Raw genomic sequence first — 17,009 nt, 5'->3', positions numbered from 1 at the left:
AATATTAACAATACCCTACTTGAAAATTATTTTCCTTTTCTTCTTAGACCTTGAAAGAAGTTTATATATACTTTTTCAATAACAAAAAATTTAAATCATCTCTTTACTAGCAGAAATGCCGGTATTGGGAGGGGGATTCAGTAAACTTTTAGTGTCCTCTATATTTTGAAGCTCAAATGAACTCATGAATTCAATCGATTAATAGTAACACTAACTTACCTATAGCATCCACCACACAGGCTTCTCTGGTGTATGCTTCCACAGGGATGACACTCTGAACACAATGCAGGGAGACAACTCCTTGACCATCATTCCAAATGTCCAAGATATGTTGGACTTTCTTGCCAGCCTACAAAATACATCAATCTAATTTCACTAAACAGTTTAAATAAAATGATTTGCCTACTTATTTTGATCCCAAAAACATTACAGTGTAAGGTATACTTATTTGGATCTATAAACCATTTACATGTAAGAGCATACGGAAGTTAAATAAGACAAGCTCATACCTTAAATGATAATACCACAGTGTTTTTTTCAGTACTTTGGGACTGGGGGTTGGGGCCCTCAGAATTGGGAATTTCAGCATCAATTTGGCTAAATTGGGAATCTCCAAAAAAAAAACAGTCACTCAAAAGCATTGTCAAAAAAAAGCATTGTTTTTGTCTTTGTATTACTTTAACAAGCAATTGTGATGAAAAATCAAGACTATTCTTGGTATGATTTATCTAATTAATAACCATGATGACATCAAGAACAATAGTGGTATGAATTATCTAATTATGAAGAAAATTCACCATGGCTGAACAACAAAACCTGCTTGAACTTTACTGCAAAACATGCAATAAACAAACTGAATTTGATCAAATATTTTGTAAATTTTTATTTGGGAAAACTTTCATTACATTTTGGGAAAAAACAGGCATATTTTCAATTAGGACTGGGCCGAATTTAGGCCCCAAATCGGCCCTAAAAAAAATTGCTGTACCGTATAAGCAGAATTTTTAGCAAGAATATAATTTTGGCATTTTTAGCAAGGGTGCTGAGATCGCTAAAATTAATTGCATTGGAGTTATTATAGCTACATAAGTGAGCATTTTGAAATTGCAAAAATTGCTGCTCGCTAAAAAATACCCCTTATGGTTAAATCGCTAAATTGGGGTCTCGCTAAAATTACGACTTACATGTATACGGTAATTTTCAGAAATGTTAACACTAATTTAATTAACAGAGCTTCAGCTATGTTGTTCTTTGCTTTTGTACTTTTGCTTGTTTCACTTACTTTACTAAGATTATTGTTCATGTGGGACTGGGCTTCAAATGACAGTACGGTCGGGACCTCTTTCCTTTGCCAATGTAAAATATAGCACCAACAAATATCTTAAATGTCTCCAATTCACCTAAAAATTAAATACAATGATGGTTAGGGTATGAAAATAGATCACAAATTCCTAGTGATTGATATTCTTCTTTTTACATCATACAGAGAAAAAAAAATAACAAAATAATTAAAACAAAAGCTGCTAAAAACTTGTCAGCAGTAAAGAATTAATTTCATCATAAAAATTTTAAATTCTGAATTTCAAACGAAGCACTGATCCTGTATAACTGAGGTAAAACTTACAGAGGCTATATGCCCTGTTGGGTAGGTCCTGTGTGATCCGAGGATCCAGTAAGAGATAGTTAAAGGAGGACTAGAGGGGCCCCTCTCTCCAGGTCACGGAGAGACTCGTCATTAAACACCTTAATCAGCTCCTCCTCCATCTCACGCAGACCCACCACATCAAACTGTCCCTCAAAACTGTTACACAGCACGGGTAATCTGAGGAAAAAATGAGTTATTGAATTGTTTGGTTCTAAAACATTATTCAAGCAATGACAAATGACTTTTAGTCAAATCTAATCATGCTAAGATAGCAAGTCAATGAAAGTGTATTCATAAACGTTCGTGATCCATGAGATTAAAATCATACAGTGTAAGAAAAGTTAAAAAACCAGAAGTCTCTGTCGAGACTGTAGCTCTACTGGTTTGTACTTATCAAAAACCATTGCACTGTTTTATGTATCTCTGTGTAGTCTACTTGTGTGCCAACTTAGGCCACATAAAATTAATTTTTAGATTCTCATCCTGATTTGGAAAAAAATTGGGGCGGGTGGGTGGATTTTATTTTTTATTTTTTATTTTTTAAAAAGATCTTTTTCGTGTTCTTTTGATAACAATTACTCTGTTTTTTCTTCTTCATCAGTATATAATGAATTATAGTAAATAAAACAAATCAATTTTATGTTTTAATCTCATTTATTTCTACTGTTTACCAACTGATTTCATTTATTTCATTTACGTGTACGTTTTTTAACAGCCCTTTTCCCTTCATCTTGACAATTTATACACAGTGGGTAATCATCATCACTTAGCTTAAGATTATCATCATTACCACAATAAAAACAAATGGGATCAAGTCCTGCTGAAAAATAAGGAATCTCAATAGTATCTGTGCATTGTAGATTTTTTCTAACAAATACTTTTTTTAAAATATGAGAGTCATCACATTCTATATCCACAAAACATGACCCACATGAATATTCTAAGTCATTCAATGACCTCTGCAATTGTGTTCTTGAAATACCCCTCACAACACTTTTACAATAAAGTACTCTTGGTTTTTCACACTGACTACATAAAATAACCATTTCCACATTTTTTGCATATTGTGAAGATGGAGAAAATGGCATTCCATGAGCAGATGTACCTGATTGGCCACCCAGAGATACTTTTAATGAAGGTCTAAAGTTTTCAGATGTGTCTGTTTTGTAAACTTCATTGAAGGATTTATACTTATCACCATCACTTGGTGTAGGATCAGGGAGGTGACACAAATCATTGAAGAATTCTTCAGGAAGTCTAGGAGGTTTGCAAACAGAGCAGGATGCTAGACCACACTTTTTGACAGAAAACATGTAATGACGCAATCTACAGTGTTTTGTTAGGAAGTCCTGTAGCTTGGATTTGCTTTTAAGGTCAGTTTGAGTGGTGTGGAGTGGGTTAATGTCATCAATGCCCGTCATATTCCATGCAAGATCCCGTATTTCTTGGTCTGTTGCAGGTTGTTTGCAATCAAGATTATTGTCTTTCCATTTTAAACACATTATTACACCAGAAAGCAGAGACTTAACTGGTTCTAAAGAGTCTTTCACATAGGTATCCAGACCCCTGCCACTTTCACTCTCAGCTTTGTCCCTAATCTGATTCATGGATGATAGTGAGGTGAGTAACTTTTCATATTTCTGATCTAGGTTAGCCCGCATTAAACCTACAGATTGGAATCCTAGATTTAGAACGGACATTATACGCTCTGCAGGGTTTTTCCAGCTGTTACAGGGGGGTGTTCTTACTGCAACAACCATATCAAAGTCACCCTGTAAGAAAACATTTATGAGAGAAAGCTGAACACTACCATATGTAACACGGTGATCAGGGCCACCATCACTGTAAATGGCAACTACTGGTTTTGTGTGATCAATGACTTGAAGCATTTCAGCTGCATGCCTCCAAGGAGATGAAGGTTCAAATATAGATTCTTTAAGAAAAACTGAAACTTTACCATCATAAAATGTTTCTTCAATAGAATCAGGAATTTTCACAGAAAGTGCCACACTCGGAGTGATAGAAAATTTTGTGAAGTCATGATCACTAACTTCAAATCGTTTTCCCATAGCTACGAGAACAGATTTTCCTCTTTCAGCAGCTGCTACTGGATATCCTGGTTCTCCGACTTTAACTTTATGTTTATCATCTACACAAAGTAAATTACAGTGATCCTTAAAACGTAGGCAGAATTCCTTTTCATATCTAAATAAAGCAGAGGCATAATGCATGTCCTCATGTGACTTTCGAAACTGGCGACTTTGGATCATAAATTTCACTTTAAGCTTACCAGTATATCGTGCTGCACTTTAATAATGACAATTTCTCGGCCAGAACTGTAGGCGTAACCATTCTTTTGATGGTATAGGTGTATTTTCAGGGCACTTGCTGACAACCTGTTCATAAAAATCTCTGACTGAGAATGCATTTGCTAAATGTGTTACAACATCAAAATCCTTTGTCACTGCATCATGTCTTCTATCATCTACAGCTGTTTCCAGTTTTGAACCAATGTAATTCTGACATTCTTCAAGAAACTTTTCATACTTCTCTGGCTGACCAGTATTATTGACTCGCAGATCACATATTAAATCAGAATCCTCCATTTCTAAAATGGTAGAAATTCTTTTATCCATTTCACTTGTAGTATAGTTAATACTCGCAGAGATATCACCAGTTAAACGTCTGTATGCTTCCCTGAGAAATCCTGTTTTCCCATGGATCTGTTTTCCAAACATGCTTAGGAACTCTCTTCTCATTGCACGTGTATGATAAACAGGTAAGTCTTTTCTTAAATTTGAGGAAATTTCCATATTTTTTGAAAGAACCTGACTCTCTGAATCAGAATTGTCAACTTTCCAAATAAAAACTAAGTGTTCTTCGCTTCCACTGTAAGTGAACTTGATACATTTGACTGGAACCACGATTTGCTTCATGAACTCATGGCGCCTCCTTGCATCACCCGGTGAAAAGTCATTGACAAGGATGCTCTCATAAGGCTTGCTTGCTATAACAGCACTGTGAAGCATCTTGTATCTAAAATAAAAAAAGCATGGAATTCAACATTGAGAGGGACAGAAATCAACTGACTAGGATTGAAAGCATTCATCTTTTATTTAAATGTGCATGCCATATTTAGATGCACGAAATTTTAACACCAAAATTTACCTGCTAGCTGGACCTGGTTGAATGTGATGTGATTGGGATAAAACTTCATAATGTTCTCTATCAGTGGCTTGTTTGGGTTTCTTCTTTAAATCTTGTGACTTTTTTGATGACAAGTAGTTGGCATACTTTAACAATGATTCACCCAAATTACATATAACCTGAAAAATATCAACAAGATTTAGAAGCATGATTTTTATTTGTGCAAATCATGTCTTTCTAGCATTCAATAAATAAAATCAATGTAATATTTCAAATATATTTTAATTAAAGAAATTTTACACTTTAAAATATGGGTATTCAATTCACAGCTACAGAGTTTTTTTTTTACAAATATGGAATGGTGACATTATGGTGTGTCATACCTGTTTAACAGCTGTCCACTGTTCTCTTTGGAAAAAACTCTTTTCACACAGCATCATAATTGTTGTCGAGTGATTTCGAAGTGTTTCTTCGGCCAACACAGAACAGTCTATTTTTTTTCTTTTTCTCTTTTCTGGACAGTAGTAATTTTTAAAATGTTCAAGGGGTGCAGGAACAGGGCATGCCCTCTCTGCTAATGTGTCATGATTCCCATCTATATACCACAAAGCGTCAGTAATGGAATTAACCAGTCCAACCCCTAAAGTGTCTCTGTTAACTGATGTAAATCCAACATCCATTTGCTTCAACCATTCAATGATATCATTATACATCCGTGATTTATTGTTAATTTCACTTTTTTTTGTAGGTAAATGCTTAGCTTGATTTGCTGCCGAAGTTAAAATTGTAAAGGCATTTTTTCGAACTTCAGTTGTTTCACTAACAGGGTTACTCAGTTCACCATCATCTAGTTTACGACACACAAACTCAATGAAACTCCCAACACAGGATACAGCGTCACACACTTTGACATTTGATGACATTTCCGTTAAATCGGTTTTCGATGGACCAACAAATGCAGTTACCTGATCGATTTCATGCACGTCCTGGCCAGGCTTTTTGTCATACTTCCCTTGCATATGATTGTGAAATAGATCTATAAGGGTTGACTGTGGATCACTGCACATTACCCCGCACCATTCTTTGATTACTACCACATCTTGCCGTATTTTTATTATCACAAACATGACAACTGCTCCAACGTGATATAAATACCGCGCCAATATGTCAGGCAGCCATTAAATATTTTGAATTTTTTGTATACCGAGCCCGATTTTTTTTTCTACCGATTCTTATTTTTCAAAAAAAAAAATTTTTGGAAAATAAAAAACAACGGGGCGGGACATTTTGAGAGGGGCGGGCGGGGATGAGAATCTAAAAATTAATTTTATATGGCCTTATTTTGAAATCAAACTAAAACTGTAGAAGGAGTAGCGTTTTAAAGGAATTTCACAGGAAATTCTATTTTTAGTAACCATGGCAACACCGTTCATCGAAATCAAAAACAAATGCACTATTCTATGCATCTTAGTGTAGTCTACTTGTGTGCCAGGTTATATTGAAATCAGACCAAAACTGTAGAAGGAGTAGCGTTTTAAAGGAATTTCACAGAAAATTCTATTTTTAGTAACCATGGCAACACCGTTCATCGAAATCAAAAACCCATGCACTATTCTATGTATCCTAGTGTAGTCTACTTGTGTGCCAAGTTATATTGAAATCAGACCAAAACTGTAGAAGGAGTAGCTTTTTAAAGGAATTTACAGAAAATTCTACTTTTAGTAACCATGGCAACACCGTTCATCGAAATCAAAAACCGATGCACTATTCTATGTATCTTAGTGTAGTCTACTTGTGTGCCAAGTTATATTGAAATCAGACCAAAACTGTAGAAGGAGTAGCGTTTTAAAGGAATTTCACAGAAAATTCTATTTTTAGTAACCATGGCAACACCGTTCATCGAAATCAAAAACCAATGCACTATTCTATGTATCTTAGTGTAGTCTACTTGTGTGCCAAGTTATATTGAAATCAGACTAAAATTGTAGAAGGAGTAGCGTTTTAAAGGAATTTCACAGAAAATTCTATTTTTAGTAACCATGGCAACACCGTTCATCGAAATCAAAAACCGATGCACTATTCTATGTATCTTAGTGTAGTCTACTTGTGTGCCAAGTTATATTGAAATCAGACCAAAACTGTAGAAGGAGTAGCGTTTTAAAGGAATTTCACAGAAAATTCTATTTTTAGTAACCATGGCAACACCGTTCATCGAAATTAAAAACCGATGCACTATTCTATGTATCCTAGTGTAGTCTACTTGTGTGCCAAGTAATATTGAAATCAGACCAAAACTGTGGAAGGAGTAGTGTTTTAAAGGAATTTCACAGAGAATTCTATTTTTAGTAACCATGGCAACACCGATCACCGAAATCAAAAACCGATGCACTATTCTATGTATCTTAGTGTAGTCTACTTGTGTGCCAAGTAATATTGAAATCAGACTAAAATTGTAGGAGGAGTAGCATTTTGAAAAATTGTTTACAGACAGACGGACAGACAGACGGACAGACAGACAGACAGACAGACAGACAGACGGACGGACGACGGACGCATTACTATCGCATAAGCTCTTCTGGTCTCTGACCAGTAGAGCTAATAAAGTTGATTGTTTTGACGAATAATCGAAATTGAAAACTGGTCACAGAATTGACATAAGTATTAAGATCAATAAGATGTATTAAGCAAAGATGTTTAAGATAATTATTATGAATTGTAATTGGTATATTTTAAAATTTGCTGTAATTCAAAACCCACCTGGCAACGTCTTTAAAATTCCAAGCTGGCCCCCTTGTAGATTAGTTTCCAGTTGTTTAAGTCTTGCTAGGTATGTCTGGCCAGTGGACGGAATAAATGGTCCAGGCTTGTCCCCTAGGCCCTGTAACTGCTGTCGGATTTCTTTATTGAATAATACATTATTGATGTCATCTGAGATGGGAGTAATATTTCCAGTCGTACAATTCTGCCCTCTCGGAGTCCACTGTTTACAGGCTACAGATACTGTTGCTGATGAATGGATGGCCACTATTTCCACAAAACGACGATAGAATATGCTTTACGATCAGTTTGTTGCCAGTGTCTGGATCTTCCCAGTAGTGAATCTTGTATTCTGCCGTACTTGCCCGAGATATAGTATCTATACTGTATGGAAGCCTCTTGTTGAGATCATCATTTGGATCATACAATTCAGTATCTTCAGAGTTTCCTGACTGTTCTAGAGTTGTCGAACACGTGTCAGTAGCTAACAGAAAATCTTGTTGATGCCATTGTCTGACAAATTCCTTCTTACTTGGGGATTTCAAAGCAAGATTATTTAAACTTTTGGCAGAGCTGGGTTTACTTGGAGGACAAAAGCTGTCATCTGAGGTCAAAAGGTCGCTTAGGTTTGCTGGTAGAGAGGATGGTAGGGCTATGGGGGGGTGAGAATACTTTCCTTTGGTCAGGAGATCTGATGGTCTGCATAGGGTATCTGACGGTCTGTGTAGAAGATTTGAGATTCATGACACTGAACTGCCTGAGAACGTCATTATTTTCAGGACGAAAGCTTTCATCTGATGTCATCAGATCACTAATATTCACAGGGTAAAATGGGCATGGAGAACATCTCGGTGAAGTCATCTTATCTTTCAAAACCTCACACACATAGTTTTCATTGTTCACCACACTCTCTCTTTCCTTGGTTATATCTTCTTGTCCAAGGTCTGTCTGTGGACTTATGCCTCTAAGTGCATTTCTGTTGTGGTTCAGTCAAGGACTATTTTGCTGTTTGCCACATGTACATGTGTCGCAGTGACTGGTGCAAGTTAGAAATGAATCTTCTGATGTCAGAGTATCATATTTCTTCTGCCTTTTATGTCAATGTATTGATGATCTGTAAGGAAGAAAAAAAAACATATAAAAAAAAAAGGATTTATTACTTATACAAGAGGCCCATGGACCTTATAAGTCACCTGAGTATCATGTAACAACTTTCCAACAATTGGATTTGGTTCGTGTTTAAACCAGAGGCCATGGAATTCACAATTTTGTAAAAGGCACCATTGCTTATCATAACAAGATGTGTTTGTAAAACACTGATGCCCCCGTATGGCAACATCCAGCACAGGTTAACCTTTCTCAGATCTAATATGTTGGTACCTAAGTAAGGCCTTTTCACAAGAAAGATAAATGTTAAATATAAAACCCTAGCACCACCTGTTCAAGGGACTAAGGTTAACATTTTAAAAGGTAGGAAAAAACTCTGGGGTCAAGGTCAAAGGGTCAAGATTGCTGGTTTCTAAAGAAAGGCCTTGTCTCAAAGATTACATATGGGAAGTATGAAAGCGCTGGCCCTTACCGTTCAAAAGTTATGGCCAATGTTAAAGTTTGTAAAAAGTAGGTCAAACTCCAAGGTTAGGGTCAAAGGGTCAAAATTGTTGATATCCAATAAAAGGTCTTCTCACAAGGATTACATATTTAAAGTATGAAAGTCCTAGCTCTCAACATTCAAAAGTTATGGCCAAGGTTCAAGTTTTTTCGTAAGTTCAGAAATCTCTAAGGTCAAGGTCAAAAGGTCAAAATTATTGGTTTCAAATGAAAAGGTCTTGCTGAAAAGAATTGATATTTGAAATATGAAATTTCTAGTATCTACCGTTTAAGAATTAGGGCAAAAATAAAAGTTTAGAATGTTTGTGTAAAAATGGGTCAAACTCCAAGGTCAAGGTCAAAGGGTCAAGGTTCTTGATATCAAATAAAAGGTCTTATCACAATGATTAAATATGTGAAGTATGAATGCCCTAGTTCTTACCCTTCAAAAATTATGTTCAAGGTTGTATTTTAAAGTAGGTCAAACTCCAAAGTCAAGGTCAAAGGATCAAGATTCTTGGTACTCAATAAAGCGCCTTTTTTAAGGGATTATATATGCGAAGTATGAAAGCCCTAGCACTTACCATTAAAAATTTATAGTCAAGGTTAAAGTTTTTTTTATAAGTACAGTAATGTCGAATGTCAAGGTCAAAAGGTCAAAGTTGTTGGTATCCAATGAAAGGTCTTTATACAAAGAATATATATATATATGTCAAGTCTAAATGTCCTGTTATCTACTGTTCAATAGATTATCTACTGTTCAATAGATATCGCCATAGTAAAAGTTCAAAATTTTTATGTAAAAGTTGACAAATTCCAAGGTCAAGAGGTCTAATTTTGTGGTACCCAAAGATAGGTCTTGTCACAAGGAATACACATGTGAAAGATGAAAGCCATATCTCTACTAAATCGAAAGTTATGGGCAAGGATAACTAAATCAAAAGTTATGGGCAAGGTTAAAGTTTTAGCGGACAAACAGACAGACAGACAGACAGACAGACAGAGAGACAGAAGGACGGACATGACAAAAACTTTCTTTATTTTATATAGGCATCTATTTACTAGAAAATAGATGGTTTCAGCAATTTTGGGCAGGTGATTGGTTACTGAATGATCAGCAGAGGACAAGAAGACTGAAAGATAGAAGATCGGATGGAAACGTTCAATGGTGTCTGACGTCAAAAAAGAAAGACGTATAGATGACAAGTGAATTTTAATTTTGTCTTATGCTGCTGTTAAAAAAAATTTGACAGGGGGTTTAATCATGAAAAGAGTGAGTGTATACTGGTACCAAGAATTCTTAAAGAAAGTGGAATTGGTGAAAGTGTTTGCGAATCACAGATATTTTTTAATGAAACGAAGGGGAAACGCTTAAAAGTATGACGGGTGCGTATCCATCATATGACATTATATTTATGTGTGGTGACTACCATAAATGCACATTATTTAAAATCCGATAATTTAAAAAGCATACATCATATTCTTTTGAATTTTGATTTGAAATAAATAAAGCTTCGATCATGCATAATTTTCTTGCTTTACGTCGATTTATAGCAATTTCACCAAAGTTGTGACATTACTTTTAGATCAACCCTCGTAAATGAAAATGGCAGAAAATGTCTAGTATTTATTTATCTTTCATCAATTACTGCAACAAAATTTATTTTTGTCCTTAAGGGATGAACAATGGAGATAACTCTTCCTAACACATTATTGAATTTTAGGCTAAATTTCTGTACAAATTAATCTTTAATATATTAATTTCAAAACTTAAATAAATCTAATGAGTTAATTATTGAGAAAACAATTTGGAATGAAATGTCAAAGCTGAAATGCTGGAGGTTTTGGCTACCTGCTAAAAAAATTTTCAACTCTAATTAATGAGCTCTAATTAGCTAAGAAACAGGGAGTTAACTGCTTTATAAGGAATTATTTAGCAAAAAAGTCAAAATCTTTAATTCTTAAACAAAGTCAGAGACTGGAAGAAATGGTGTCAAAAGAAACTTCACTATTGTACCTTGGAGCTTTGATAACGATGATCACTGATTAATGGCTGGTGATTAAGACAAGGGGTTCTTAAGCAGTGGGGGATGATGAGGTTTTCCATCAGTCATCACAGAATTGAGTTTCTTTTAGAAGAACAGACAGCTCTAAAATAAATAACCAACACAAAAGTTTACAATGTTTAATCAGAAGTCTCTGTCAAGACTGAAGCTCTACTGGTTTGTACTTATAGCAAAGGAAGGGAAAAGTACTTAAGCAGTTGGGAATTGAAACTTTACAACAGCAATAATTAAATAGAATAATGATGATTAAAATCAGACCAAAACTGTAGGAAGAGTAGCATTTTGAAAAGTTGTTTACAGACAGACAGACAAACAGACAGACGGACAGACGCCAGATGCATTACTATCGCATAAGCTCTTCTGGTCTCTGACCAGTAGAGCTAAAAATGTGCACTGTATACAATAGAATATTCTTAGAAAAAGTCAAGTTTACAGTTAAATAATTATCATGACAAAAAAAGAACCAAAATGGTTGCATCAACATCAGTACAAATAAAAGTTTTGAACATTGGGAATTAAAAAATAAAAACATTATCTCTTCAATGATATTGTCTTATTTGTTACAAAACTAATAGCATTTACATTTCATATTTTTCCTACCTCATAAGTGATTTTCAAGCTGCTCTGTAGGAGGATTGTGGGAAATTAAGGATGCACTTCTGCTGTCATTCAGAGTCTGAAATCTTCATGTGGCTTCAATGTGTTTATTTCCTAAAAACAAAAATTGTGTTACTCCAGTTTGACAAAAGAAACCTGCAAAAATCTGAACATTGGTCTAAAATTTCCCAAAAATCTTTCACAGAAAGAAGAAAGAACTAAGTGATACTTTTTCCAGCTGAGGCAGCCAGGGTGTTACAAGATGGAGGTTCTTCAGACACAGCCATTCTCCATTCTGAGCACACTCCTTCAGCAACTGCAAATCTATGTCAGACTGACCTTGACCCATAGCAACCTGTCTAGAAATAGTTCAATACCCCAGTAAGATAAAATCTAACCAAAACAGAGAAAGCACTTATGCAAGTTACAAGACACTTTTTAAAAATAGTTTTCACTAATTTTTGAGCCAATAGAAAAAATGAAATTGAATTCAGTGACAAACCTGGTGGTATTTATCGCCACCTATAGTCTGAGCAGCCAAGTCCTGTAACTCTTGTGAGGAGTCAGCACCAGGGGAGATAATGATCAGAATAGGCTCGGATGGCAAAGTCTCTGTTTCCAGGAGTCTCTTGAGATTCACAGAAGAGGGAGAAAGCTCCTTCATTCCTGGGGTATAAAATTAGAAATCTTTTATGACTATCTTAGTAAGCTAAACTGTTAAGTCAAAGGGAGATAAAAGATATGGAATATGAAAATTGGATGAAAAAAAAATTATGAGTAAAGATTTATAATACTGTAGATTACTAAATTTTCACCACTCCTTCTTTTTGCGAGATAGTCATTGACTCTTGATTAGTGGGACAAAATTTTCATGAATTGGGTTTATTGCTCTACTTAATCTCAATGAATACTATTATATGTGAGAATTAAATTTTTGCAAGCACATCGTCTTTCGTAATTACGTGAAAATAAAGATATACAGTAATGGATATCTAAGTCTGCAAACTAATGCAACCACAGTTACTTTTTACTTCATTTACCTTAAGGCATTCACATAAGAACTATGTACAAGATCTTCACCAAATTTTGTAGAAAGAATTGTGCAGGAACTGGTAATTTGCTCATTCTTTACACAGCAGCATGTACCTAACTCAAAAAGATGCTAACCTAAAGCCTTGCAGGCAAACAGTCCCATGGCAGTCTGTAGGCTGTCTGGCCTGACTGCCTGGACTACAAGTAATTAACTGCTGGAATAGAGTGACTCGCTTCTCAATCACTGAGGGGAACTCCTTCTCACACTCGTTCCTACGGGAGAAGTTAGACCAGAGAGACCCATCATCAAAGTTCAGCACCTGGTACAACTTTGGGAAATTGTTCTGCAACAAACATTTACATTATTTTTTAAATAAGAACTGTGTTTTGAGAATCCCCCTTCCCACTCTAATTGAGGTCAGAAAATTAAACTTGACAGGTTGCTTTCGTTCTGGACAAATTTGCTTAAGAAACTAACTCAAGAGAGAGAAAAAAATTCTAATGCTTCATTTTCTAGTGAAAAGAAAACAGAAGCTTGCTCAACAAAGCCAACATCTCCGTTGAAGGGATAAAGAATTTTGGAGAGTCCTTGTGAATATTCATTCCGTTGAAAAGGCCTCTAGTTTACCTTGAGATTGGTGACAGCAGTGTGCCTCTCTTGATCAAGCCAGGAGGGTAATCCCCGCCCTCTCTCCGACTTCACATCAGACACCAGGATTCCTGTGAAACCCTCCCAGTCCTGACAAACAGTCAACAAATCAAAGTACTCTGAAGTACAGAGAGCCGGGCTTATTTACAGAGTAGAATGAATTTCTTACATGAAACATACATTTATATTCTGATGAAAAAAATTATTTTAAAACTATCAATATAAATGATAAGACACTGACAGTGAGTTTTTCAATCCTAATACCACGGTCCAATTTTGTCAGAATCAGAATTAATCTGGTACAGTAGCTGAATGTAAACAAACAGGCCAGTCTGGTTCCCTCTCCTGCTTTACCTGGTATGTGTATAGAGAACTACAATAACACTGATTATCAAAAATCCTTAGGCTAATGAACTATGTTCTTTGACTTAGAACTAAAGTTTTCAAAGTCATTACTACTTAAGTTTTATAAAGATAAAACTTCGTTTTACTTTTGTTGCTTTATTTAGCGTTTGGATTATCTCAAAAGCGGTTGAGAGCAAGAACTATATTTTTAATCGTAACTTTAAAATGGCGATTATGGGGTTGACTTCCTGCCTTGAACAGGATGACATAAGCCAGCAATTGCTCTTTGAGCAATGAAACCGGCTAAAAAATCAACATTTTTACAGAACATTTCAAATATTCCATTTTTAACAAATATTTTTGCGACAAATAGAGAGTTTCCACTTATTTTGAACATTGCTTAAAGCTAATGTACATACGTTTTATTCAAACATCTCTGGTCTCATTCCATGCACCATGTGAAGGGCAAACATGAGTCGATCTGCTTTGAACAGAGAGCGGCAGACGTATTCATACACCAGATTCTGTAGTCTCTGAGTCAGGGCTTGGATTCTGTGGTCAGTCCCACTGCCGTCCTGTAAATGTATAGCTTAATCAGCTACACCTCTGAATACTTTTTCTGAACTCTAATAAAAGCGTAATATTTAGAATTGATACAAATAATATACATGTATAGAAAAATATTATATGAAAATTCTATTTTTAAAATGTCAGAAGCAAAGAAAAATTGATTGAGAGAAAATTTAAGATATAAGCTGAAATACAAAAAATATTACTTGTTTGGTCTTAAGAGCTTTCTTGAAGATTCTAAGGAAAGCAGCCAGACTGAATCTGTACATGTTGTTGATTTTAGCCATATCACTGATGACATAGTACATCCTACTCCCACTCTCTCTTAGAGGCAGGTAGGTCTTTCTCTCCTAAAATAAAATGATCAATAAATCATAAATTATTGTTTTACAGGAGAAATTGATATCGGTAATACATGAGGAAATGTGTTTCACTTGATTTTCCAAAATAAATTAATTCACATGAAAAGGACACAAAATGGGTACATTGGGCCAAAATAAAAAATAGCTTTGTTTCCCCTAATGCGACCGACCCAATTAAATCCCGCCGACTGAAAAGATCTTTTAGTTAAGATGATTCAAATTTTTTTTTATTGTCAACCAAGTTTTATAATATACAATTTCATCAAAATCAGTTTTTATCAGAACAGCCGACATTGTTCTACTGTGATTTTCAAGCATTTGATGGAAACAAAATAGCGCCCAGATGTGATTACATAGAAGTAGTTCTTCATAAAACAATGGCGATGTCTCAATCTTATGCCTTTAGCTAACTAGAATTCTTCACTCTTTAAACAATTTGAATAAATTTTCGAAAGAATGTTAAACAACGAACAAACAATACTGTCTGTTGAATTTCAGGTACGTAATACATGGAAAGGCCAGCCTCATGAGCAGATGAGGGGCCCACCTAGTGAACACATCATTCTTTCACTGTATCTTATTTAATTTGAGTTTTGATCTAATAAACAATTCATCTATGTTCCTATGTTTACTATATGCTATTATGGAATCATAGGAGCTGTTGTACATATGTCTGCATATTCATCCTAATAAATATTATTCAGTTGTACTTTTTCATGCCTTTATTTAAGGGTTAAATATCATGACTATGACATTGTTTTATAACCCTAGCATTTTAATCATTTGTAGATTCGGTTTGGTTCATTTAAATATTGTTTAAATACTCTTTCCAAATAGTTTTAAAATCATAAGTTAGCTTCCTGAGACGTCCAGTGTATTTTTTCTTTAATTAGGCCCTTGAAGGTTGTTTCTTTGCTTTTAATCCCTTTGAAATTTGTTGGGACGACATTTGAACATTTCCCCATTGCTCCAAATTTAGACGTACTACGCACTTTTTTGCCATTAAGCAGTGGGGATCTTTTTGAACCAGCATACAACACCGCATCTGCGACACTGGAATAAGTTTTTATGGTCCCTTTTGAAGGACCGTTTTCAATGTTCCTCATTGGTATTTGAACCTGCGACTTAAAATTAGCAACTTACGTCTTAACTCCAAAGCAAAATGCTCTGTTTTTGGTTTTTGGTTCCTCCTCCTTGTTTAAAAACTCTGGCGTGAGATATTTCATAAGTTCATCTAAATTACAGTTGTGAATTAATTATTAATCGTAAATATTGCTTTTAAATGGCATATGTATGATACTTAGCATTTTGTTCACAAATCGCTTTCTTTCGTACTTTTCTTATTTATAAATATAATTTTCCATTAAATTTTAGAATGTATTTTCAAAGCTGCTGTCAGAAAATAAAATTGTTTACCTACCTACCGACCCAACTTGAGAATTTAGGGTCGGATTAGGGGAAACAAAGATATTTTTTATTCCGGCCTTGTCAGATGTATTTTACTGAAAAAAAGAGTGAAATTTACATGAAAAATTGTGTGTGATAAAAAAAATTAATCTGAAATTCTTCATGTTCTTTCCAAGTGAAATTTACATAAACTACATTAAACTTGCAAATTTAGCTGTGATAAAAATACCTTTAGATTTCTTTATATGAAAAATCCAGAAATAAGGTATTCAAGAAGTTCTCACAAAGCCACCAAGACATTTATACATGTATAATTAAGACCATTACCTGTGACAAAGTCCCTACTATAATGATTTTATTAAGAAATAAAGTCAGCATTTTTGTGAATGTTGCAGGATAACCTCCAAGGTTGAGAAATGTTCCGAGGCTTTTTTATTTCAAACAACATTTCTCGACCTCAGAGGTTATCCTGCATCATTCAGGACAACAAGGACTTTATTTCTATTCTACTAGGATCGATGAAATATGGCTGATCATTTCCTCTATAGAGAAAAACAAATAGTTCCACTTAACACCAGAGGGAAAATTTGTTTGCTTACCTGTGTATGGAATGCAGATAATCTGAGCTTTCGTTGCATTAAAAAATTATAGCCTTTTTAAATTACAAAATTGTTTATAATATGTATGATTAATTTTAATGAATATACAATAACAAAATCATGTTCCTGTTTTACTGCTTTATTGGGACGAAAATCATGTTGTTTAAATGTGTAGGGAGGTTTGTGGAATAGCCCGGCCCATTTAGCTATAAAATCCCAATTCGTCAGCAACTTTATGCAGTTTAC

At 34.8% G+C, this 17,009-nt stretch overlaps 3 protein-coding genes and 1 pseudogene across 3 annotated transcripts in view; all 4 read right to left on the bottom strand.

The window, feature by feature from the left end:
- Window positions 1–219: 219 nt before the first annotated feature.
- Window positions 220–8,410, bottom strand: LOC134276114 (uncharacterized; annotated as a pseudogene).
- LOC134276115 (uncharacterized) lies at window positions 2,104–5,922 on the bottom strand. Its single transcript, XM_062758390.1, has 3 exons — window positions 5,176–5,922; window positions 4,814–4,971; window positions 2,104–4,681 (listed from the first exon to the last, which is right to left on the bottom strand). The coding sequence occupies exons 1-3, from the start codon at window positions 5,917–5,919 to the stop codon at window positions 3,955–3,957; spliced, it is 1,629 nt and encodes a 542-aa protein (XP_062614374.1). The 5' UTR covers window positions 5,920–5,922; the 3' UTR covers window positions 2,104–3,954.
- A 3,420-nt stretch (window positions 8,411–11,830) lies between the features above and the next one.
- Window positions 11,831–13,023, bottom strand: LOC134276113 (cytoplasmic dynein 2 heavy chain 1-like). Its single transcript, XM_062758388.1, has 4 exons — window positions 12,967–13,023; window positions 12,302–12,465; window positions 12,029–12,154; window positions 11,831–11,913 (listed from the first exon to the last, which is right to left on the bottom strand). Exons 1-4 carry the CDS (start codon window positions 12,992–12,994, stop codon window positions 11,872–11,874), a joined length of 360 nt encoding a protein of 119 aa, XP_062614372.1. The 5' UTR covers window positions 12,995–13,023; the 3' UTR covers window positions 11,831–11,871.
- Window positions 13,024–14,415: 1,392 nt separating this feature from the next.
- LOC134276116 (heat shock 70 kDa protein 12B-like) overlaps window positions 14,416–17,009 on the bottom strand; it is a 13,636-nt gene continuing 11,042 nt past the window's right edge. The window contains exons 3-4 of the mRNA XM_062758391.1: window positions 14,602–14,745; window positions 14,416–14,451 (exon numbers count right to left, since the gene is read on the bottom strand). Of these exons, the coding sequence (XP_062614375.1) occupies window positions 14,416–14,451; window positions 14,602–14,745 (180 nt within the window). The remainder of the gene's footprint in view (window positions 14,452–14,601; window positions 14,746–17,009) is intronic.

The sequence above is a fragment of the Saccostrea cucullata genome, unplaced genomic scaffold (assembly GCF_032062105.1).
Source record: "Saccostrea cucullata isolate Sc308-1 unplaced genomic scaffold, CSIRO_AGI_Scuc_v1 ctg6898, whole genome shotgun sequence".
Lineage (NCBI taxonomy): Eukaryota > Metazoa > Mollusca > Bivalvia > Ostreida > Ostreidae > Saccostrea > Saccostrea cuccullata.
The sequence above is the reverse complement of the archived record's forward strand: the minus strand, read 5'-3'. Positions and strand labels throughout refer to the sequence as shown.